At 56.1% G+C, this 23,512-nt stretch overlaps 2 protein-coding genes and 1 pseudogene across 7 annotated transcripts in view; 1 reads left to right on the forward strand and 2 right to left on the reverse strand.

Annotated features, from left to right (window-relative positions):
* LOC103294426 (60S ribosomal protein L28-like) lies at positions 1-2,779 on the reverse strand (annotated as a pseudogene).
* STK11 (serine/threonine kinase 11) lies at positions 1,794-20,700 on the forward strand. 6 transcript variants are annotated; one of them, XM_008150689.3, is made up of 10 exons: positions 1,794-3,121; positions 10,790-10,873; positions 11,563-11,652; positions 13,421-13,553; positions 13,629-13,765; positions 14,495-14,622; positions 16,836-16,893; positions 16,979-17,175; positions 19,298-19,516; positions 20,156-20,700. In XM_008150689.3, the coding sequence occupies exons 1-9, from the start codon at positions 2,832-2,834 to the stop codon at positions 19,498-19,500; spliced, it is 1,320 nt and encodes a 439-aa protein (XP_008148911.1). In that variant the 5' UTR covers positions 1,794-2,831; the 3' UTR covers positions 19,501-19,516; positions 20,156-20,700. The 6 variants fall into 6 exon arrangements, with proteins under 6 accessions (XP_008148911.1, XP_028015346.1, XP_028015347.1 ...); XM_028159545.2 differs by lacking the exon at positions 20,156-20,700 and adding an exon at positions 18,605-18,674 and having other exon boundaries at positions 19,298-19,372; XM_028159546.2 differs by lacking the exon at positions 20,156-20,700 and adding an exon at positions 18,608-18,674 and having other exon boundaries at positions 19,298-19,372.
* The window catches only part of CBARP (CACN subunit beta associated regulatory protein), a 9,204-nt gene continuing 6,339 nt past the window's right edge, over positions 20,648-23,512 (reverse strand). Inside the window, exon 10 of the mRNA XM_028159487.2 lies at positions 20,648-23,002. Within this exon, the coding sequence (XP_028015288.1) occupies positions 21,949-23,002 (1,054 nt within the window). The 3' untranslated portion in view covers positions 20,648-21,948. The remainder of the gene's footprint in view (positions 23,003-23,512) is intronic.

Raw genomic sequence — 23,512 nt, forward strand, 5'->3', positions numbered from 1 at the left:
GGGAGAGAGGAAAACATCAACGTGAGAGAGAAAGCCCGAGCCCTGACCCACGGGGGCAGAGATGGAACCTGCAATCCAGGTAAGTGTCCTTGACCGGGTATCAAACCCTTGATCCTTCCTTTTATAGGCCAACGCTCCAATCACTAAGCCACTTGGGCCAGGCCACCAATATCCCTTTATATGGGTCCTTGGGGAATCTGATGTAAATTTAATTTTAAAATAAATTAATTTAAAAAGATTCTGATGAAACTCAAGGATTGTCCCCAACATGTACATGGGCACACTCAATTTTGCAGTTTTAAGTAAGTTCAAGGGTCATGACACATGACCCAGCCTGGACCCCAAATCTGATGTGTCAGCTTCCAACGTCTTTACTTTTTGACTTGTAAAACAGGAGCTTTATACAGACAGTTTGTTCTGGCCAAATAATCTAGTGCTAACATGCAGAAAAGTAGAAATGAGGGGCCAGCTACAAGGGAGTTATTTTCAGCTTCAACAACTGTATTCGGTCAACCTTTTTCAACCAAAGCACTTCGCTGCAGCTCTGTTCTTCCTTTTCATTCCTGAATTCCTTTAGGGCCGAGACCAACGTGCTCACCTCTCACCCTCTGGTAGGGAATTGGAGGATAGTATCCTTCCAGAAATTTTTTCTGTGCATTTGCAGATATGAATATATAGTCCCTTTTTTTACTTTATGGAAACAGGACCCCAGCTATACTTCATTCTTTCTACCCTTGAGATAAGCCTGGTCATGAAATGTCAATCTGGATGAAGTCTCCACTCTGTAGAGGAGGAAACAGGCCCAGAATCAAGGTCTGCCTTGAATTGACCATTTTAGGCGACTCCCCCCGCCCCCCTTAGGAAAGTTGGCTAATACCTTTATTGCTTTGGGGGGAGGAGGGTGCTCAGGAGCTCTTTGTGGGGCGAGCCCGCTTCCTCTTCACCTTCTCGGGCTTCTGGCTGTTCAGGCTGGCGCTGGCCCTGCGGATGGCGGCCATGCGCAGTTCCGGGAGGTACTTACTTGTTCTTGCGAATCAAGTGCTGGATACTGCCCGGGCGTTCTTACAGGTAGGAGGTGCGGGCTTTCGTTGGCCGGATCTCCGCTTCTTGACGACCAACACCCCCTTGCCGTTGGCTGCCAGCTCCACGCCCACCCTCTAGCAGTAAATCAGTCCGTTGTAGCGAAAGGAGTTGCGGGCCTACAGATTATTGGGTTCGGTGCTGTACGTCTGCTTGTTCCCCTTGATCAGGAAGCTGGAGCAGTTCCTCACACCATCCATTGCAGGTGGGCAGACACAGCGGCAGCATCTCTCACTGCGGCGGCCGGAGAAGAGAAAAGGTGGGCTATTTTTTGACCCTTGACCTCGTCTGGAGAAAAGTCCCGGGGTAGAGGGGGTGCTGGAAGGCACCCTGCTAGTTCCCGAGCCGCGTCCTGGCCCACGAAGATTACATCCGCTTCACGGATGTTCCGGGGAGCCTCATAGCACCCCCAACCTCCAACCACAGGCCCAAACCCCTCCGAGGTCGTCGCCGCAGCCTCACTTCCCCACGTCCACTTCCCGCCCCGCCCCAAGGGGGGGTGCCTCTGCGGACCAATGAGCAAGCAGTATCCACCCTTGGGGCGGAGCCGAGCGCGAACCTATCCCTGCTCGGCCGCCCGCCCGGGTCCAAACGGCCCAATAGACGGCTGGGGCGGGGCGGGGCGGGGAGTGCCGTCCGGGCCAACGGGCGGGCACGTCGGCGTCGCGAGGGGCGGGTCCGCGGCGGCGCGGCGGCTCAGGGCGGGGGCGGGAGGTAAACAAGATGGCGGCGGCGTGTCGGGTGCGGAAGCGGGAGGCGGCCCGGGGCGCTAGCAAGTGAGGCGGGCGTGCAGGCGGCGGCGGGGCCGGGTGGCACCGCGGCCGCCTTGCATGGGCTGGGTCCCCGCCCCGCCCCTCCTGCTCCACGCTTGGGGCGGCCGCGGCGGGGGACGCGCTGCCCGGTCCCCGCTGCATCGGGAACCCCCGGCCCGGGGCCTGGGGCCTGCGTCGCTTCGCCTGCCCGGAGTTCTACGATCCCCCTGCGCTTCGAAGGCCGAGGCGGACGGCGTTCGGGTCGGAGAGCGAGCGCGGGCTGCCGTTTGGGGTGGGGGGCGCCCGCGAGGCCGCTTGTGTGTCCCAGGCCGGTTTGGGGGCGCCCTGGAGGCCGGTTCCCACCGAAGTTGCTTCTTGCGGCGGGAGTGCCCCAGGTGACTTCCCGACCCCCGATACGCGCCCGGGGCTGGCGGCAGCCGACCGAGCCGGATAGGCACCTGCCACTCTCGGGACGCCTAGGACCACGAGCCTGCCGGAGACGCCCCGGCCCCCAGCCAAGCTCACCTGCCCAGCTTTGGGGGCTCCGGGGCCTGCTGGGGCTACGGGCACGCGCCACAGCCCGCTAGTAATGGACGGCCCAGAGAAGACTTGGTTCGGCCGCGTCCATGTTTGCCGGAGGGTCTAAAGTCCCTGGAGGATGACCTAGCACTTCGCAACCCCACCGGCCTCCCCAGGGCCCCCGAGGACACTCCGGCCCGACCCGGAGCTGCTAGGCCGGGTCGCGTTGAAACTTGCGGCGCTGCGCACTGTTGGGTGCCCGGGCCTCGGACCATCACGCCTCTTGAACTCACGTTTAGTACAATCGTTTCTTTTCGAAGAAGGGTTGTTGTTTTTTTTCTTTTGCGTTTTTGTTGACTTTTCTTTTTTGAGAAGGGAATTTGGGGGTGGGGGGGACAAAAAGAAGAACCGCTCACCAGGTCATCCATAAAGGGGATAAGGTACTGCCCTGCGGCGCGAGTCGGAAACTTTGGGTCCAGGATGGATGTGGCAGACCCGCAGCAACTGGGCATGTTTACAGAGGGCGAGCTGATGTCGGTGGGAATGGACACGTTCATCCACCGCATCGATTCCACCGAGGTCATTTACCAGCCCCGCCGCAAGCGCGCCAAGCTCATTGGCAAGTACCTGATGGGGGACCTGCTGGGAGAGGGGTCCTACGGCAAAGTCAAGGAGGTGCTGGACTCGGAGACGCTGTGCAGGAGAGCCGTCAAAATTCTCAAGAAGAAGAAGTTGCGGAGGATCCCCAATGGGGAAGCCAACGTGAAGAAGTAAGTGTGGGCTTTCTGACCTGTACAGCTTTGGATGCCCCCAGGCCCGCCAGGGTGGTCTTCCTTTCTTCCCTTCCTCCCTCCCTCCTTACTTTTCCTCCCTCCCTCCCTCCCTCCCTCCCTCCCTCCCTCCCTTCCTTCCCTTCCTTCCTTCCTTCCTTCCTTCCTTCCTTCCTTCCTAACCTGAGGTGACCAGCTGTTCCTGCATCCCCCTTGCCAGAGAAAGTGTGGTTGGAAAGGTGCTTAAGTACTTTCAGGAAGTCAGGCTAGCTTGTAGCTGGGTTCTGGTGCGTTTGGCTCTTAAGTGCCAGTGTCAAAATCGTCCTCCATGGGGGCATGTCCCTCTTTCCCTGGCTCTGCCAGCTGTCCAAAGAACTTAGGTGCCCAGTGGAGCCAGCCAGTGTTTGTTTGGCCCTGAGAGTTTCTGCCCGGAAACGGCCTTGGAGGCCATCAGTTTTTCTGCTTAGTGAGCAGCCAGTATGGTACTAGCGCCAGGCGAACTGCGATTTGTTTATCCTGTTGGAGGGGAACCCTGTAGTTGCCAAAAATAATTGTTTGCACCGGCTTATCAGTCAGCAGGGGGTACTTATCCCTTCCTGCTGGTCTGGATGTCACTAGATATCCCTGACTGCAGGCCCAGTGACCCCCCAGAGGGGAATTGCTTGTGTCCTAGTGAACTTTTTACATAAATTTCTTCTGCGCCATCTGCCCCCTAGATATCCTGGAAGTGCCCAGGTCTGCTATCAAAAGTCCCCCAAGGGCGGTGGGGGCTCTGTCTTCTTCCTCTTCTAGTCTCAGGATGGGGGGGTGTCCCTTCTTATTGCTGCCAGGGGTGGAACCCTGCCCTACCCACACCCACGCCCCTCCCAGCCTCTAGATTCCCAGAAGAGGTTTATCTAACATGCCAGGCAGCAGGACTTACTGTGACCTTGGCCTGTCTGGTCCAAGCAGGCCAGCAGGCTGGCCAGGCCAGTCCTGGAAGTGCCGCTCACTGGGTGGGCTTTCACCTCCCTCCTTCCCACCGGCAGGAGAACTGGGCTGTTTTCACTTGCTCTGGGACACCTGGGGGCGTGGAAAGGGGGGATGGAGTAGAGAACTGGGGTTGGACTGACAGGGCTCCTTGTTAGTGCCTGGTATTCTGAGCCACCCGCAGGGTGGGTGGGGCAGTGGGCAAGGTGGGTTGTGTTTTGGTGAGGCCTTTTTTTTTTTTAATATATTTTTATTCATTTCAGAGAGGAAGGGAAGAGGGAGAGAGAAATAGAAACATCAATGATGAGAGAGAATCATTGATCAGTTGCCTCCTGCACGCTCCCCTACTGGGGATCGAGCCTGCAACCTAGGCATGTGCCCTTGACTGGAATCGAACCCGGGACCCTTCAGTCCTCAGGCCAACGCTCTATCCAGGGCTGGTGAGGCCTTTTTACAGCTCATCCTTGAAGACACTGGGAGAAGGTGTGGCTGGGCACCTTTGGGCCAGTTGGTCAGTTCTCTGTACCAGTCTCACCTGTGAGGTGAGGGTTGGGCAGGAGCCATGGTGTGTCCTTGGGGAAACTCAGGCCCTAAAAGCAGACGCCCTCCTGAGGACCAAGTGAAGCCTCACTGTCAAGTTAGAAACTCCCACTGGACTGCTGGCCCTACGTCATGTTTCCTCATTAGAAGCTTGGGGGACAAGGTGGCCCTCAGGCAGCCAGATTGCTGCTACTGCAGGTTGAGGGCAGTGAGTGCCTGCATTTGGAATGCTGCCCTGGAAGTGGATCTCCCTCCTGCTCTCCAGGGCTGTCCTTGTCCTCCTGGCTCCTCTTGGGCATCACATCCCATCTGTCCTGGATGGGCTCTGGGCTCTTCCCGCCTGACTGAGCCCTCTGGATGGAATCGGCATTGGTCCCTCAATTTGTTCTGGTGCTGGCCACTTGATGTTCTGCCGCTGTGCACCCCAGGAGCAGCAGCCCGAGGTAGGAGGGGTTCCCAGAGTCCTTTCCCAGTGGCTGGGTTCCAGCACCAATTGATCTGTCTGGCTAGTCATCCACCAAGCCCACCCTGCTAGCCATAGGGGGCCTTGGTGTATGTAGATCAGGGCACTGACTGGTGGTAGCAGGGTTAGCAGGTCCCAGAAGGTCTACACTCCTCCACTATGAAGGAGGGCATGTCAGGGTAGACAACCCCCCCCCCCCCCCCTTTGCTAAGGTGTAATGTAACTCTGATAAAGGCACACTTTCAGGAGATGCAGTTTCTACACGCCAAGGTTAAGTTAGAGGGCACTTCAGAGCTCCCTCATGCTCCACTAGAGACACAAATGACCAGAACCCAGCTGGAGGGCCACAGGGCGCTGGCATCCTGCTCCTGGTTTCCTGAAGGGTCAGCTGAAGTCCCGAGAGCGTATGGAGACATGTGGGCATGTAGTGTTGGAGTTGCATGGAGCTGAGTCCTAAAGTGTCTGTGGGAAGAAATGGAGGGGAAACAGGCCAGAGTGGCCAGTGGTTGGTGGTCCTCAGCCAACCTGGCAGTTAGCATAAGGTGTCAGTAGCAGGCACTGAGCCAGTGCTCACTTTCATCCACTCAGGCCTGGACCTGCGTGCAGAGCTTCCCCTTGATGAGCTTTCCCTTGGAGTGCTGGGCTGGCTCCGAGCTGTCCCATCCACCTGGTTTTGCAGCTGGGATTAGAAACTGGTTTTGCAGCTGCACCTCCTTTCTCGAGCCCCTGCTCTGCTGTTCCACAAGTCCACAAGAGAAAATGAGGTGGCCTACTCCATGCAGGTCTCTGGTGCTGAGGGGACAGTTGTCAGCTCCCTGGCCTGGAGAGCTGGGCTCCCTTGCTGCCAGCTAGCCCACTGCAAGGGAAAAAGGCTCCTTTGTCTGCAAGAGGTTTAATAAACTCCATTGCAGTCACTGCTCTCTTAGAGGAGTGTCCAGAACCTTCTAGAAAGCCTCAGTTGGATCAAAGCTTTTTTCTGAAAGAACAATGTTTGCCCAAGTGGTGGGACAGTTCAGAATGCCTTTCTCTCCTTCATGGGCTTCCTCTAGGAAGGCTGCTGTGGGTCTGTACGTGGCCCCTTGCTTGTTCTTATAAAACAGCAAAGTTCCAAAAAGCATCAAGTGAAAATGAAAAAATTTCCTGTAATCTTAATACTGATGTATCTTGCTCCACTTCCTTTTTTATTTGTTTTCTTACCTTATCCAAACAAATTTTAATAAAAAATAAAATTCCCCTAAGGATCACTTTTAAACAATAATTTGAATGTACTTGTTTTTCCAATAGGCAGTAGAACTGCACAGATCGAGCCCAAAAGAAGGTGTTTGGGGGTCACCCCTGATCCTTATTCTTGGGGCAGGGTTTCTTGTAGGTATAGACAGTTCCCTACCAGGTGGGCACACTCTGGGGTGTAGGTGATGGGTGGGTCCAGCTAGGCAGGCCCTGATCAGGGCTGAGGGAAACCCCCAGTACAACTGCACAGGTGACAAATTGAGAGAATACTCACATGTCATCGAAGAGTGGTCTTTATGTGTGTTTTTTGTTTTGTTTTGTTTTCATGTTTAGAAACATGAAACAGTTTCACTCCTGCTTAGGACCATGCAAAGTCGTGGCGTGGTCTGCCCTGTAGCCCAAGCCAATCCACCTTTCTGTCCCACGGTAGGTCTCTCTCCATATTAGCTGAGTGTGGTCCTCCCTGTGCTGTGGACGTTTTTGCTGTGTTGGTGAGTTACTTTGTGCCATGTTGCGTGACAAGCTCAAGGGTATGAAGGGCACATTGCCAGAAATGGAGTTTCTGGATTAGAAGAAGGGTGCATGAGTTTGATAAGCTGTGTGCAGACTACCGGTCCACCACAGCTCAGTGTCACGTTACAACTTATCCTCTATTGAGTATGGTTTCTGTTATGTGTCTGCTGTTTGTGTTAGGGAAGTGACAGTATGATGTGCTTGGCCACCCAGCTGTTTCTTTTCCCTCGGCTGGCCTGCCCGCTCTGTGGCCAGATCCTCAGCAGAGTGGTGATGGCTCTGGGAGTAGAAGTTAGTGTCCTTCCTGGGCCTGACCAGGCTGGGACTTCCTTGCCGTGATTGGCAGGTACTTGGATCTGGATGGTAAATGGTTGTGATGTAGCGCATTGGGGACCAGAGCCCTGAACTTCGTTGGCTTTCTCATTCCTGTCCCGAGTGGCCTCTACAAGGTACTTGTACCTGCTGGGATGCCTACCCTTCTCAGTACTGAGAAGGATCCCACTGTACAGCCTCAGTACAGCCATCCACTGAGGCTCAGCTGCACTGGATGTCCTGGGGGCCTCCCTGTTTGCCTAGTCTTTCCCTGATAGTGGGGGGGACTATGAGATGCAGTGGGAGCATGAGGCACTGGGCCAAAGTCCATGTAGAATCTGGCTCTTCACCCTTGAGTATGTGGGGAATCATAGCCGACTTTCCCTTTATCTCACATCATCCACCTGTGGCTGAACTGTTGTTTATTTTATTTTTGGTTAATCCTCACCCAAGGATATTTTTTGCATTGACTTTTTTAGCAAGAGTGTGGGGGGGAGGGGAGGGGGGCGAGGGGGGACAACGTGAGAGAGACACATCAATTGGTTGCCTTCCCTCACGTGCCCCACCTGACTGACTGGGACAGGGGATCAAACCTGCAACCCAGATATGTGCCCTTGACTGGGAATTGAACCCGAGACCCTTTGGTGTGTGGATTAACTCTTTAACCACTGAGCACACTGGCCAGAGCTGTAATTTATTTTTTTAACAGCTTTATTGAGAGACAATTTTTGTAGCATAAAACTCACCTAACTAATGTGTGATTCAGTGGCATTTAGTACTTTCACAGATTGTGAAACCTTTACCACTGCCTATTTCAGAACGTTTCATCATCCCAAAAGAAACCCTTCCCCATCAACAGTTACCCCCCACCCGCCCTCCCCAGCCTCTGGCAACCACTAACCCACTTTTTGTCTCTGGTTTTGCCTGTTCTGGACAGTTCACATAAATGGAATTATATACTGTGTGGCCTTTTGTGTCTGGCTTCTCTTACTGAGTTTCGTGTTTTCAAGGTCCATCCATGTTTTAGGGAGTGTCAGCACGTCACTCCTTCTTATGACTGAGTAATAGCCCAATGTGTGAATGGGTCACATTCTGTTTATTTATTGTTGATGGGCATTTGAGTTGTTTCCATCTAGTGCCTATTATAAATCCTGCTGCTGTGAGCGTTTATGTACAAGTGTTTGTGTTGAACTGCAATGTTAGTTAATTTCCCCTTATTTTATTCCTTCTCCCACTTCTGAGGGCCCTTTGCCCTGTGTTTAGAAGTGTCAGCAGAAGGACCAGGAGGTGAGGGGATCTTGCTCAGTGTCCCTCTGTCAAAGCCGCCATTAGCCCTGGGCCTGCCCTGCATCTATCTGGAGGGGAGCAAGGTGAGGTGGTTCTGAGCAGTGGCTGTATCCTGGCCTTGTCTCCCTTGCCCGTTCCCATGTGTTTCAGGCTGAGTGTGGAGGTGGCTTTTCAGTTTCTCTTCTGTTCATCAGAGTCACTGAACAATCTACTTTGCTCCGGCATTGCCACGGGCAGGTTCCCAAGGAGCAGAGGCAAGCCTTCCTGACCTGGAAGGCACCACTTCCTCTTGTTCACTTCCTACATCCTGGCTGGGCACTTGGACTTTTCTTTTTCTTTAAATATTATTCTCATTTTCTGGCCAGAGAGGCAGCTTGTAGAAGTGGATAATATAGAGACAGTGATAGAAGTTCCTCTGTGCCCTCGAGGTCACTTAGTGATGGTTTTGGTGGCTGCCACCTACATTCTAGTTCTTTCGTAGGCAGCTCAGGTCATGGTAATGGCATGTCTCCAGTTACCTCACCTGAGGCACCATCCACACAAATGCTCCTGCCGCTGGGGGCACAAGGTTCCCACTTTCCCATCTCTGCAAAGCTGACGGTGTGTCAGTTATTTCCTGGTGTGAGTTATGGGACTTACGTGTTTACATGGAATGCTTTGATCCAGTTACTGGACAAACAGGTGAACAAACACTCTCCCACACTCATCCCACCTCATCCCAGTGGGTCAGCCTCATTAAGTTAAGCAAGTGGGCCTCTTTTTTTTTTTTAATAACACACTTTATTGACATCAACAAGAGCACTGAACTGTCTTACTGCAGAGAACGGTGCCATCAGCCAATTTCTGTCAGAATTTGTCCTACTCGTGAGCAGAGGGGGGCACAGTGCAGGAGATGGGCCCCAAGTGATCTCCAGATGCAGGGCTGCAGATCTCTGGAGCTGATCCTCATCAGTGAGGACCTGGGGTATGCACTCCAGAGCCCCCAATTAGCAGCCGGGGTTCCCACTCCCAATGCAGTCATATATTTTTGTGGGCTGTCTGTGCCGCATTTGGAAAGGTGTTTCTCGCCCAGTCGGCGTGGCTCAGTGATTGAGCATTGACCAGGAGGTCACAGTTCGATTCTCAGTCAGGGTACATGCCCGGGTTTGGGGCTCAATCCCCAGTGGCAGCTGGAGGATTGAGCCCGCAGGAGGGGGCGTGCAGGAAGCAGCTGATCATGATTCTCTCTCATCATTGATGTTTCTATCCCTCTTTCTCTATCCCTTCCTCTCTGAAATCAATAAAAATATATTTGAAAAAAGTAAAGATGTTTTTGGGCTTGGGCAGTCAGGCATGTGGAGCTCCACTGTAGGCTCCCCTACCTGCGCCCAAGGGCCCATGTCCTCTGGATGGACACATGGGGGGTTTGGGCCTCTGGGCTGCCATGAGTGTGCACATGCAGGTTTCTGCACGCGTGTCGCAGTTCTGGGTACATACCTGGAGCAGAATTGCTATGTCACCCAGTAACTTCAACCTTCTGAGGAGCTCCCTACCACTTCCTGCCCCCCAGTGCCCCACCTGTGCAGGCCCCTCCTGCTCAGACTGTTTGGAGACTAGGCTCATGGAAGGCCACTTGCAGAGTAAGCAGTATTGTGCCCAGGGTCTATGGCCAGCCCTTGTCACAAGCCAACGGGTGTGGTTGGTGCCAGGTTGACAGTGGCGCATTGGTGTCCATTCTAGGAGGGCTGGTGGGGTTGTCCTTCTCGCAGGACTTGAGAGTGCTGGGAGAAGAAGGGAATCCTTAGGAGACAGCAAGGGGTGGGCATGGCCTAGCCCAGTGATGGGCAACCTTTTGAGCTTGGTGTGCCAAACTTCGCCAAAAAACTGAGCATAACTCGGGTAGTGTGTCACTTTGAGGAGAAAACATTATTTCGCAAATGTTTCATCCTCGGCATGCGGCCGCCTCAGCGGCCGCTTGTCATCAGAAATGGCTACGCGTGTCAGTGCTGACACGCGTGTCATAGGTTCGCCATCACTGGCCTAGCCTTTCTGTATGACAACCCCATCTCTGGGGATGCACCATAAGCACAGCTCTGCATACTAGGTGCTCATGCCACCTTTGCTCTGCTGTCCCTGAGTGTGGTCTCTTATAAAACAAATTGTTCATCTTCAGTTAAAATGGGTAACAAGTGTCCTGATTGTGCTGTCCCTGTTCAGGCCCCACCAGCTGTCCCTGGCTCAGTGGAAGGGGCAGTGGCAGAGCCTCCCAGTTCTCCTGGCACCTCAGAGCTGATGTGTCCTCTGCATGGCACCCAAGGGCAAGCTCTGCATCCCACCACGCAGAGGGTTTGGCTGATGCTCTGTCCTCTCTCCAGGGAAATTCAGCTACTGCGGAGGTTGCGGCACAAAAACGTCATCCAGCTAGTGGACGTGCTTTACAATGAGGAGAAGCAGAAGATATATCCTTCGGGATTGGGGTGGGGGACCTGGGCCATGATACCTGTGCGTCTGTCTTCCCAGTTATTCTAGAACTATCTGGTGTCCCCCTGTCGCGCCATGGCCCAAATGGGAGTACTGGGTCTGGAGAGAAGACACTTCCTGGCCTCAGTCTGGGTGACCTCACATTTAGGAGCCCCGTGGCTGGCATACCCCCTACCTCCGGCATTTGGGCCTGGCCTTCTGGGGCCAGAGGTATGACTCTGGAATACAAGAGTGTCCTTGGACTTTGCCCTTTGTTGAGGGGGACAGGCTCTCCAGAATGTGTGGCCCTGGCTGCCTCCAGCTCCCAGAAGCAGGCTCATGAGGGCCCAGGGTCCCTCTGAGGGGTCAGTGTCCTTCCACAAGTGCCCATCACTGACTCACAGGTGTGACAGAGTTCCTAGCATGTGGCTCTGTCCATGTCTCAAGACTCCCCTCGGTGGAGACACAGCTAGGGGGGGGGGAATTTCTGCCTGACTTTGGGTTGTCTGGCCCTGCAGCCTCTCCTATACCCCACTCCTGACCTGAGACTAGAGGACACTTATGGTCTCCTGTCCTAGCTGCCCCTGGTCTCCCACCACCACCTTCTAGGGCCTTCCCAGCTATCCCTGGGGACAGGTCCTGCCTGGGGTGGAGTCTGGGCTGAGCCGTGGTTTCCTTAGCACTGCACGTATATGGTCATGGAGTACTGTGTGTGTGGCATGCAGGAGATGCTGGACAGCGTGCCTGAGAAGCGGTTCCCTGTGTGCCAGGCTCATGGGTGAGTGTGCATGGCCAGGCCTATGGCTGCCTCTCTGTCCTGCCATATCATCTACAGACCCTAGGGCTTCAAGGACTCAGTCCTGTGTTCCAATAACTTTTTCTGATTACCAGTGAATTGAAGGTAAATCAAGTGTGCTTTAAAACTCAGAATTTGGGTAGTTTGCAATACCAGTACCCTGAGCCAGCAGCCCCTTTCTGTGCATCCTCTGCCCCAGTGTGCCTGCTCCTGAGGCTTTGAGACCTCCTGATCCTTAGGAAGCCCCTGACAGTGATCTGTACTGCCGCTGGCTGGCTAGCCCCCCTGAAGTAGCATCCCCCTTCCTTGCTGCAGGACCAGGTGGCCTGTGGTGTGAGTGGAAGAACAGTGGGGCAAGCCCAGGTCTCTGGCCCCATGGAGGGCTTCAGGGGGGGCTACATGGCTATGTCTATGCCAGAGCAATTGAGGGGAGGGAGTGTTACACATCCCTTGAGCTGATGCGGAGAGTAAGGAAGGGCTACCTGGCCCAGCTGGTGAAGCTCAGAGGTTGCGTGTCAACCGATGGGCCAGGAAGTCACAGTTTGATTGCGGGTCAGGGCACATGCCTGGGTTGTGGCTCAATCCCCAGTAGGGGGCGTGTGGGAGGCAGCTGATCAGTGATTCTCATCTTTGATGTTTCTATCTTCTCCCTTCCTCTCTGAAGTCAATTTTTTTTAAATTTTATTTTATTGATTTTTTACAGAGAGGAAGAGAGAGGGATAGAGAGTTAGAAACATCGATGAGAGAGAAACATGGATCAGCTGCCTCTTGCACACCCCCCACTGGGGATGTGCCCACAACCAAGGTACATGCCCTTGACCTGAATCGAACCTGGGACCCTTGAGTCCGCAGGCCGACGCTCTATCCACTGAGCCAAACCGGTTTCGGCTGAAGTCAATTTTTTAAAAAATTATATATATCCTATATAATAAAAGGCTAATATGCAAATTGTCCCCTTGACTGGGAGTTCAACCAGGGGGCGGGGTCAGCTGGCCAACCAACCATGGCCCCTCCCCCCCTGGCTAGCCCTGCCCCCAATCAGCCCTCCCCCCTGCATTGGGGGCGGGGCCAGTTGGCCAACTTCTGGTGTCCCCTCCCCCTGGCCAGAGGTTGATGGACCCTGATTGGGCAGGCCAGCCAGACCTCACCCGTGCACGAATTTGTGCACAGGGCCTCTAGTATATATATGTATATATACTGAGTGGCCAGATTATTATGATCTCTGAACGCATAATAATCTGGCCACTCTGTGTGTGTGTGTGTGTGTGTGTGTGTGTGTGTGTGTGTGTGTATTAGAGGCCCAGTGCGTGAATTCATGCATAGGTGGGGTCCGGCCAGCCTGGCCAGTGGGAGGGGACATGGGCGGTTGGCCGGCCTGCCTGCCTGCTGGTCGAGGGGACAATTTGCATATTAACCTCTTAATATATACACTGAGTGGCCAGATTATTATGCGTTCAGAGATCATAATAATCTGGCCACTCAGTGTATATAAAAGGAAGGGTTGTCTGATTGAGAGAGGGAGGTGGGAAGCCAGGGAGAAGCCCTTCTGTGCCCTCCCCAGGTGCCTTGGGTAGGAGTGACTAAAGCCCTCAGGGTCCTAGCAGTGGCTCAGCCCTACCTGAGAGCCATGTTTCCCTGAGGGACCTCCTGAACTGTCATTTCTCTGTTTGCTCGCCCTGGTGGCTCCCGAGCTGTTGCCTCCTGTTTTTGGTTTTGCTGGGTGACCCCAGGAGGCCATTGTGTCCTGTAGGTACTTCTGCCAGTTGGTGGATGGCCTGGAGTACCTGCACAGCCAGGGCATTGTGCATAAGGACATCAAGCCGGGCAACCTGCTGCTCACCACCAGTGGCACGCTCAAGATCTCTGACCTGGGTGTGGCCGAGGTAGGACCCCAGGACCAGGGTGAGGGCCGGGTGCTCCCCGGGACCACTTCCTGAGGCCGCCTGGCTCTGTCACAGGCCCTGCACCCTTTCGCTGAGGATGACACATGCAGGACGAGCCAGGGTTCCCCAGCATTCCAGCCACCTGAGATTGCCAATGGCTTGGACACCTTCTCCGGCTTCAAGGTGGACATCTGGTCGGCTGGGGTTACACTGTAAGTGCCTGTGGACTGTGGGCCCCCGTTTTCACCCACCTTGCTTTGGCTACGGGCTTCTGGAACCAGCCCCTGTGGGTGGGAATGAGGGCTGTGTTCCCTTCAGTTATCAAGGGCCCCATTTGTCTTTATTCCCACTGGTTGACAACTGGCCACACTCATCTTGTGGGTTCCTTATGTCCTGATGCTTTATACTGAGAATTTTCAGACATGGCAAGTTGAAAGTGTTGCTTGGCCAACTGCTGTGTGCTCCCCCATCCCCAGGCCCCATTCTGCTGCTTTGGTCTGCTGGCCTGATGAGGCATGTCCCTGAGCACTTTTGAAAAACAGTGCTGATTGGCCTATCAGAGTTCTCTGGGACCCTGTTCACTCTTGAAGTGGCACTCATGCTGCAGATGCTTGGGCATAGCCCCCTCCCCCCCCCCCCCCCCCCCCCATTGAGAACCTTCCATCCATGTCTGCCATAGGGCAGCCACCAGCTGGGCGTTTGTATTTCATTGAGAGAGCATTCATATACCATGTGACCCACACTTTAAATGTACAATTCAGCAGTTTCCAGTATTTTCACTGGTGCAGCCACCACCCTTTATTCCAGATCATTCCTGCCCCCCAATATTGGGCCCTATATGCGGGGGTGGTTTGAGGCTCCTGTGCCAGACAGGTTTCGGGCCAGAGCTGCAGGACAAGCCCCAACTGACTGGGCCTCTGTCCTTCCGCTCGGGGGCGAAGCTACAACATCACAACAGGCCTGTACCCTTTCGAGGGGGACAACATCTACAAGTTGTTTGAGAACATCGGGAAGGGGGACTACACGATCCCAGGCGACTGCGGCCCCCCACTCTCGGACCTGCTGAAAGGTGAGGCCCTCAGGATGGAGACCAACCATGGGCCCTGGGTGGGCAGGATGTGGGTCTGTCGAGGGTGGGTAGGAGCACAGTTCTCCGTGAAGCATGGAGGGCGCAAGACATGGAGAATGGCTGTGTCTAGAAAGGCTGACCCCCTGGAAGCTGAGCCTTGTGCTCCACTGCCTGCTCTGACTCCTACCCCCAACCCCCAAGGAAATAGTACTTACTGCCTGCTGGGTCACACTGTCCTCCTGCGTTTCCCAGTCAGTGCAGTAGGTGGCGCTGTGAGTCCACACAGGGCTGGCAAGTTGAGGACAGATGGGTGGGAGCCCTAGTTGGCAGCCTGAGGTTGGCAGTTAGTGAGTCGGGATGAGACAGTTTATGAAGATGTTGCACACCCAGCCAGTGTGTAAGATTCATCAGTGCAGTACCATCTCATGTTCTCTTTCTGTTTTTAGTCTTTATGCTCTGGTGTTTGGCTGACCTTATACCCTGTCCTCATTGGATGTTCAGTCAGTATCTAGACTTTGCATAAGGCACAGCTGGAAAGATCGAGTCATGTTCCCAAGCTGCCCCAAATATACTTCAGTTTCCTAGTAACTGAGTCAAGCTGGTTCTTACATATAAGTTCATTTAGTACATCGAAGGTGGAATTGGGCTTCCGTTGCTGAGCATAGGTCCGGCCTGCCACCCCAGGACTTTGAGGAAGATGGCTGGCTCTGGGGATGCAGCCCAGATTATTCTTGGAACAGGGAAGGAGCGAGTAATTAGGAAGCAGCCCACCTGTTTCCACTGCTGGCTTAAAAGGGCCCCGAGGTCGAGGTTGGCCTGGCCTTTTCCCTCTCCCTAGCCCTCTGAACACTCCCAAATGCCCATAGGCTCCTGTAGACCTTTGTGGGATAGTTATGGAGTTAGCAGCCCATCCTCAGGTGGACCCAGAGCTTGGCCCTCGACCTCCCCCCACAAGGCTTTTCTATGCTTGGTGGTTTCAGCTCTGCTAAGGGTCAGGTGTTGTGGACTCACCTTCCCTGGATAGGCGTCAGTCAGTTTGGTGTTTTCTCTACATGTACTCGTGTCCCGTGTGCCCGTTGTACCCTTGTTGATGCCTGAAATGGCACCATGTGGGGTGATGACATGGCACAGGACATTCTTGTCCCCAGATGCTAGCAGGATAGCTCCATCCCTAATTTTCTCTGCTGGCTGGGGCACGTGGGCTGTGCCTCCCCCTGCGCTGCAGTTAGGGTCTTTGCACAGCTGAATGGTTGGCCTAGAGGCTCTGCCCATCAGCTGGGACAGGTGGGAGGTGTCCCTGTGAGTTCTATAGCCACCCTGGCCTTGAGTTCAAGGGACATTGCTGGCAGTTGTCCCCAGGTGTGGAGATCTGGGGATAGGGATGGGAAGCAGATGCTGGCGGGGGCCTCACAGCTGGCCACCACCATGATTTCCCCTCTCTTCCTCCCCACACCACTCAGACTTTCAATTCTGAACCTCAGCTTCCAAAATTGCTGCTGTTTCCTGAGTACAAAGTTGCCCGCCCTCGGGTGGTGTTCAGAGCTTAGCACTGCGCCCCATCACCTCCTCTGCATCTTGTTCAGGAGGCATGACTGTCCTCCCACTGGGAAGGGAGCCGGAGACACGGAGTGAGGGGTGGGAGCAGCAGAAACTGAAGGCTCTAGGGTCCCTGCGGCTTGAGTCTGATGCTGCCACTCTGGTGGTGAGCCTTGGGCCAGTGTTGTCCTTTCCAAGTAATTGTCCTAGTATGGGACCTGCCCCCAGGTGCATGAACACCCACGATGTCTTGTCCTTGCAGCCATCTCAGGGGTCATGGGCTCCTGGCTGGAATTGTGGGTCACCGGATTCGATGGCTTTTGATGGCTGGCTGCTGGCAGGGGGCTTCCACTGCTTCCTCATTCCCAAGTGTGTGGACAACAGGTCCAACACATGTGGACTGGGCCTGCATCCTATCTGGCCTGTTCTGGTCTCATTTTGGAAAGCCGTTTCCCCTCGTCTTCCAGCCACACTGCTTATGGTTTTGCAGTTTTCCACAGGTGGCTGCATGGGGCCTTCGTGCCTGAATTGCTCTTTATATCCCCATAGGACAGGGCCCTGGATTTTCGAGTGCCATGTTCCCATAGTTACAGGCCCAGCACCACTAGAGAGCACCAGGTGGGTGGGGTAGAGCTGTGCAGGGGCCCATGCTGACTCCCCCGTGGTCCCCTCCTCAGGGATGCTGGAATATGAGCCAGCCAAGAGGTTTTCCATACAACAGATCAGGCAGCACAGGTGAGTGTCCTCAGGTGTCTGGCTGGGCGGGGCCCTCATGGGGATCTGGGTGCTCCAGGCTGTCCTGATGTGCTTGCTTCTGTAGCTGGTTCCGGAAGAAGCACCCGCTGGCTGAGGAGCTGGTGCCCATCCCACCAAGCTCGGACTGCAAGGACCGGTGGCGCGGCATGACTGTGGTGCCCTACCTGGAGGACCTTCACGGCTGCGCTGACGATGAGGGGGAGGAGGACCTCTTTGACATCGAGGACGACATCATCTATACTCAGGACTTCACCGTGCCTGGTGAGTCTGGCAGTTGCAGTGGCTCTCAGCCCAACCTGGATGTCCCCAATGTCCCCAAGCCCTCAGGGCAGGTCCATCTACACCAGCACAGACCCCAAGGGCCTGCTGGGGCTCACAGACAGCCATGGAAGCAGGTGGGGATCCAGAGGGAAGAGGCTGCCCAGGCTCCCTCTGCATTAGTTCTACAGACTGCACACCGTGTCCTGTCGAGAGATGGGGGAGGCCTCTGACAGCCCTGAGGGTCTAGTGGCCCTCCTGGCCCTGACACCAACCCTGACCAGTGGCCTTGCTTCCCCAGGTGGCGAGGAGGCGTCTGAGGCAGGGCTTAGAGAGGAGCGAGGCACCCAGCAGAGCCAGTACACAGACCTTTCTTCAGAGGAAGCTGAGGCCGGGGGCACACAGGAGCTCGAGGAGGAGCTCCATGCTTTAGCATAGCCACCCGGCCTACCTGGGCTGTAGGGGCCAGGCTGTGCATCCTCCACAAGCCCTCACTGACCCTGTCCGGGTGTCTGAGAAAGCCTGGGCAGCTGTCCCTATTGCCAGATGTGTCCCCTCGCAGCATTCATAGTTCTGTTCTGTTTCGGGGCTGGTTTTGTAGGCCCCATCATAAAGGTTTGCCCAACGCTTATGTGTGGGTGATGCTTGTCTCCCTCCCTGGCTCGTCAGCTGTGCGGTAGGTTTTTATTGTAGAGAGAACCATTATGCAGCGGTAGCCTGTGACGTGGGCGGGGCCTCAGGAGCGATGTCCTTGGCAGAGCTGGGCAGGGTCCCCGAGTCCTGGTGTCCTGGGGTGTGTGGCCACAGGGTCAGCTTGGGGCTGGTGCCCCTAGGGCCCCGAGTCACTGTGGCTTTGGCTTAGCCATTTCCCTATAGGGACCTTGTCCTGGGAGACCTGGCCACATTCCAGTCCTGGATCTGAGGCCTCCTGGAGCCTCTGTCCCCTTCACAAAACAGGAGCAAGGTGTCCTGCATCTCAGGGACACGGGCCCATGACAGGTGACAAGCACCTGGTGTCACCCTCACCAACAGGCAGCCTATTGTCCTAGCAAGGCTGAGTGAGGGTCCTGACAGGTCCCCAGATCCGGCTCCCAAGTACCCTTTGGGCCAGTGTGAGAGGCCAGAGTGGCCTTTCCCTGGTGGGGATCCCCAGCCTGGGGATGTCCTTCATGCCAGAAGTGGGACAGTCCATTCCCGAAGTTGAGCATCCACTTCTCCCTGAACTGCTCTTGGAGACCCCTCCCACTCTGATCCTGGTCTGTTGGTCACCCTCAGAGGCTCTCATCTGTCCCCACTATGGAGGTCCTGCCATCCACCCTGAGAGCTGGGCCTTGGGTCTGGTCAGTTGCTGCCGGCACAGTGCCTCGAGGGTGAGTGGGGCAGGTCTCAGATGCTGTGCTGATGGCTGAGACCCCCTACGTACTCTGTCTAGTAGGATCCTGTGAGCAGGAATGAGCTCTGACCTGGGCACACACGAGTGGGTGTGGCAAGTTCCTGAAGCCGTGAGTCGGGCCCTGAACATCCTGGGCAGAGAGGGGGTTCTGTGTTGGAGAGGAGATGGGGGCTCCAGGCAGATGAGGGTAGTTTCCCACCAATGTTACAGGAGGGCAGGCCTCAGGCAGCAAGCCAGGTTTTGGTGTGCACTGACTGAGCTTCATGGGCCCCTCCGTGCATGCTCTCCTCTCCTCTGCCTTAGTGAGCACAGGAGTGCAAGTGGGCATGAAGCCCTAGGCCGCCAGGATGCATTGAGGGTGAGGGTGGGGTCATATCATGGTAGGTCCCTGGCACTGATCCCTTCATCCCAGTGGGCTGTTCTGGAAGAGACACACCCAGTCTGAGCCCTGCCCCTCCCAAGTCCCACAGGACAGCCCAGCAAGGTGTAGCCTACAAACAGGTGAGAGGGCTGAGGCCCTCACCTGTACAGGTCCCACGACCTTGGTCCTTCACCAAGTATCTGAGTCTTGTCCTGGCCAGCTAGCCAGCTTTCCCTCTACCTGGGTGAGAGCCCCTGCAGGCAGGACAGTGGGGTCGTGTGGGGTAGGGGGACGGGAAACGGGGCGGCTGTGTGTGGGAGGGGTGTTCGTCTTGGGTCCCCATCAGCCCACACTTGCCCTCTCCCTCCTAGGACAAGTCCCAGAAGAGGAGGCCAGTCAGAATGGACAGAGCCGGGGCCTGCCCAAGAACATGTGCATGAATGGCACCGACTCAGTGCAGCTAAGCACCAGATCGAGGGCAGAGCGCCGGGCCAGTGCCGCCTCCAACCCTGCCCGCAAGGCCTGTTCTGCTAGCGGCAAGATCCGTCGGCTGTCAGCCTGCAAGCAGCAGTGAGGGCGGTCGGCCATAGGTGGGCCGCAGCAGGGATGGCGGGAGTGGGCGGAAGTGATCATTGCCCAAACAGCCAAATCATCCTCATGGACATTGCTGACTACGGCCAGTTTTGCCCTTCGAAATCCTGTCAGTCTGTGATCACTGCCACCAGGGTCGGGGGCAGAGGTCACTCAAGAGGTGGAGCCCCTGTGTAGGAGGGAAGCTGGGGTTCGTGTGAGGAGCTTGCCCCGCCCCGGTCCCAGGCTGTTCCTAGGATAGTGGTGTTGGGAGTGGCTGGGGTCTAGCTGAGACCATAATCCTAGTCTCTGCTCCCTTCTCGTATCCCTGGCTGCCCCAGTCCAGGAAGTGGGGATTAGGCCCCAGAAGTGGTCGAGACCCTGTCACCTGCTCAGGATGTGGGCAGTGGTGTATGAGCCTGAGGCAGCAGCTGCCCCTGCCCAGCCACAGGGCCTCTAAGGGCCCTGCTGAACCCCAGTGAGCAATGAGTGACTCAAAGGGTGGCCCCTCGAGTCAGCAAAGCTTTTCCTAGCCTCCAGATATCTGACAGCCCCTCGGGACTGGGCCTCAGTTTTCCTGCCCTACCAGTGTGCCTCAGGGTGGGGATGCAGAGCACATTTGCTGACCTGGGATTGATACACCTTCCGTCCATCTGCAGCCCGTCTCGGAGAGCCCTGGCCAAGTGCCATGGCCCAGGTCCTCTTCAGTCTTCCCAACGACTGCTGACCACACAGGAAGGCCACCACCACACCCTTCGTGCTGACTGTCCCTCAGGAAGCTGAGGGGGATGCTCTGGAGGGCTGTTGCTGGGGACAGCAGAGACTGGGGTCTGTTCCCCCTCCCCCATCGTGGGCAGTGGATACAACCTCCTGTTAACTTTGCAATCCTGTGCTAGGCCCCTTTCCTGGCCAAGGGAGGGTGAGGCCAGGCCATGGGCCCTGCACAGACCTCGCCGTGCACTTTACGTTTAGACTACTGGTTCTCACCGACTTTCCTTTACTTTGCTACATGTTAGCACCTCCCATACCTAGTGATGTGTTCAAACAAACTGCAGCCCATCAGGGGTGGACGGGCCTGCCCACCGAGACGCATGCCCAGTGCCCGTGGGAGCCAGGTGGCTGCCTTTTTGTTGTTTGGTTGGTTCTTCTTCTTCTTTTCTTTTTCTTTTTTTTTTTTAAGAAAAAATAAAACAGGTCGATTTGAGTTGTGGTTGTGAGGGATGTTTGGGAATTGTTGGGTGGCAGGACGTGCCATTAGGTGGGTTATCTTGAGTCTGTACCTGGGCCCCTCTATGGACCCTAGAGTGCATGGGCTGGCCTCCGTCTCCAGGTCTTGCCGGCAGCCTGTGGGCCTCCCCGGGAGCCTGCCTTTGACCACACTGGCCCTCTGTGCTCTCCAAAGCTCAGCACACCCTTTGGCTCAGCTCCTGCAGTGCTGGGGCCAAGTGTGACTGCAGGACCCTGGCCCTTTCCCCCAAGGCCTCTGAACCTAGATTCCCAGAGAAAACCCAGAGCAAGCAAGAGTATGCAGTAAATATTTATAATCAACCATTAAAACAACAAGAAACTCCATCACTGTATGGTACACAGACTGCAGGAAGCTTTGAGGGATGGGGCGGGGTGGCTCAGCTGCCCCATCTTTTGGCAATAAATAAAGCTTGGGAAACTTGAAATCTTGGCCGATTGGGTTTTGTGTAAGTCTTAAACACTGGTGAGTCTTGGGGCTCTTTGGATGTGTGGCTGTGGGGCTGGCAGGCCACTCACATGCGGAGGGCAGTTGCAGACCCCCAGAGGGCAGAGGGAGGAGTCTTCCAGGGCTGGGGGCAGCAGCAGCGGTGGGTGTGGTTATTGCTTGGAGGAGGCTTGGACTGCAGTGAACTCAGGGAACACACGCCCCAGTGAGGTAACGGCTTTGGGGAATTGGCAGCCATGCCAGTGCACTCCTCACCCATCCTCAGCAACCTGAAGTCCATGTTCCAGCGGGCTGGACGCATGCACCCTGGCATGGACTCTGCACCTGCACACCAAATATGCCTAGAAGCTCAGTTGACCTTGGGAGGGGCGCTCTGCACATGCGCCTCACACAGTCCAGCTGCACTGTCCCTCTTGGGTGCAGGCAAGACCTACCCCTCCAACAAAAGCCCTACCACCATCCGGAGGCTATACTGTGGTAAGGACGCACGGATGTTCCTCAGGAGCACAAGATTAGAATACGCCTGGCTCCCTCCAGATAAGCCAGGATGCTTGTGCCTTGGAATGACGCGGGAACCCAGCTTAGGGACTGGAGAGAGCTGTGCACAGGCGCACTGCGGCAGCGTGGAGCCAGGGGCAGTACGCTTGTGCCTTAGAACCCGTGGTCTCAGCGCACACGCATTGGGTCCTCGCGCCGCTGGTAGGACCGGCTGTAGAGGCCTTGTGCACGCAATAGGAAATGGAGAATGGGGCGAGGGGCTTAGGCTGGACTGTGGTCCGGGGACGTGGGTGCTGCGGTGGCAGTGGCCAGCGTGGGGGCTGCGGCAATGGGCTGGGTGAGGTGTGGCAATAAGAGTCTGTCCTCGAGGCCAGTTGCCAGCTTGTCCAGCAGTGCCCCTGAGGGCTGGGCACACAGGCTTGATCCTGGGCACCCGCCGCCAGGCTCCTCTTCGATGGCAGGGATGGTGGGCGCTGGAGGGCCGGCTGGGTCTTCACCTGCACGGCTGTCGGTCGGGCAGTCGACGCTGTCCCCACGGCGTAGAGGCGCGCGTGTGGGGCGGGGCTCGGGTCCAGGTGGTGCAGAAGGCACAGTGCGCTCGCCTGGGTCACTGTGCTGCCGGCCGCGCTGCTGCCACTGCTTGCGTATGTGGGTGTGTGGGTGCGCACGAGCTCGATGGCGTGCAGTGCTGGGCGGGGCGTCGTCGAAGTGTGGGTCGTGGCGCAGGAACTCGTGGAAGAGCGCATCAGTCTTCTCATCCACACTGTAGTCCCGTCGTGGTGTGCGGCGGGGCCAGGCACGCGGGCTGCGAGGCCAGGTGAACTCCTCTGCTGGCGTCCCATCAAAGCTGCCCCCCACGGTAGTTGTATGGCCCACACCAGGAAAGGAGTGCTTGTCGGGCCCACTGGGAGGCCCATCGTCACCCGTGCTGCGCCCCTCGATGCTGGCATAGCCACTGTCCATCTGCAGCAGCTTGCGCGGCCCTCCCACCTCACCGTCCGAGGGCCGCAGCGTGGGAGGCGGTGAGGGCGGTGGGAAGGCGGGCGCTGTGCCCCCTGAGCCAGAGCTGTCGCCGCTGCGCACCGAGTCGCGGTCATTGCTGCTGTGGTCTGAGGCGGTGGCCGCGTGCAGCTCAAGTGAGGCACGGAGACTCCAGATGTCTCGGTAGATGGTCTGAGTGTGCTCCAGCCCTGCATCCCGCTCACTGTCTGATTCCTGCTGCTGGTCAGGCCCCGCACCACCTATGCTGCGCTCCCAGGGGGGCTCGGGGTTCACTCCTCCTGCGGCGCCTGCCTCCTCCTCCTCCACCTCTAGCCTGCAAGGCCAGGCGCAACAGTCAGAGGGCTCCCCCATGCCCTCCCCAGCCACCCTGTTCGGTCAGGGAGGGTGGGCACGGATGGGGACTCTCCACCTTGGCCAGGCTCTGTAGAAGCTGAGTTTTTTAAAATGCTGTCTCCTTTGCATGGGGATGCTTTTTTGGTAAACCCTGAGCTCTCCTGGAGCCTGATTTTCAAGCAGGGTGTCTTATACAATGTGACCTAAACACCTGTGGGCACTGCAGGTGGTTGGCTCCTCACCCAGAGTGATGCTTTCCTCCAAGCCACCACCTTCCTAACATCTTAATTCCGGGGCAGTGGGGTGGGACTAAGCAGGTGGAGGTCCCCTACCTCTGGGTGACTGATTATGCCACTTAGCACCCTCCCACAATCTTGGATTGATAAGAAATGGAGGACAATACACAGTCAGAAGGGATCACTAGGAAGTACAGGAACCCTACCCTGCTCCCTGGATTTCCACATGTCACTGACATGGGCCCAGAGCTTCA

This window comes from Eptesicus fuscus, chromosome 6 (genome assembly GCF_027574615.1).
Source record: "Eptesicus fuscus isolate TK198812 chromosome 6, DD_ASM_mEF_20220401, whole genome shotgun sequence".
In the NCBI taxonomy this organism is placed as follows: Eukaryota; Metazoa; Chordata; class Mammalia; order Chiroptera; family Vespertilionidae; genus Eptesicus; species Eptesicus fuscus.

Coding starts and splice junctions, on each gene's coding strand:
- STK11 (XM_008150689.3), top strand. CDS start 2,832: ATGGATGTGGCAGACCCGCAGCAACTGGGCATGTTTACAGAGGGCGAG. Junction 11,653..13,420: donor CCTGTGTGCCAGGCTCATGG/GTGAGTGTGCAT, acceptor TGTGTCCTGTAG/GTACTTCTGCCAGTTGGTGG. Junction 13,554..13,628: donor CTGACCTGGGTGTGGCCGAG/GTAGGACCCCAG, acceptor GCTCTGTCACAG/GCCCTGCACCCTTTCGCTGA.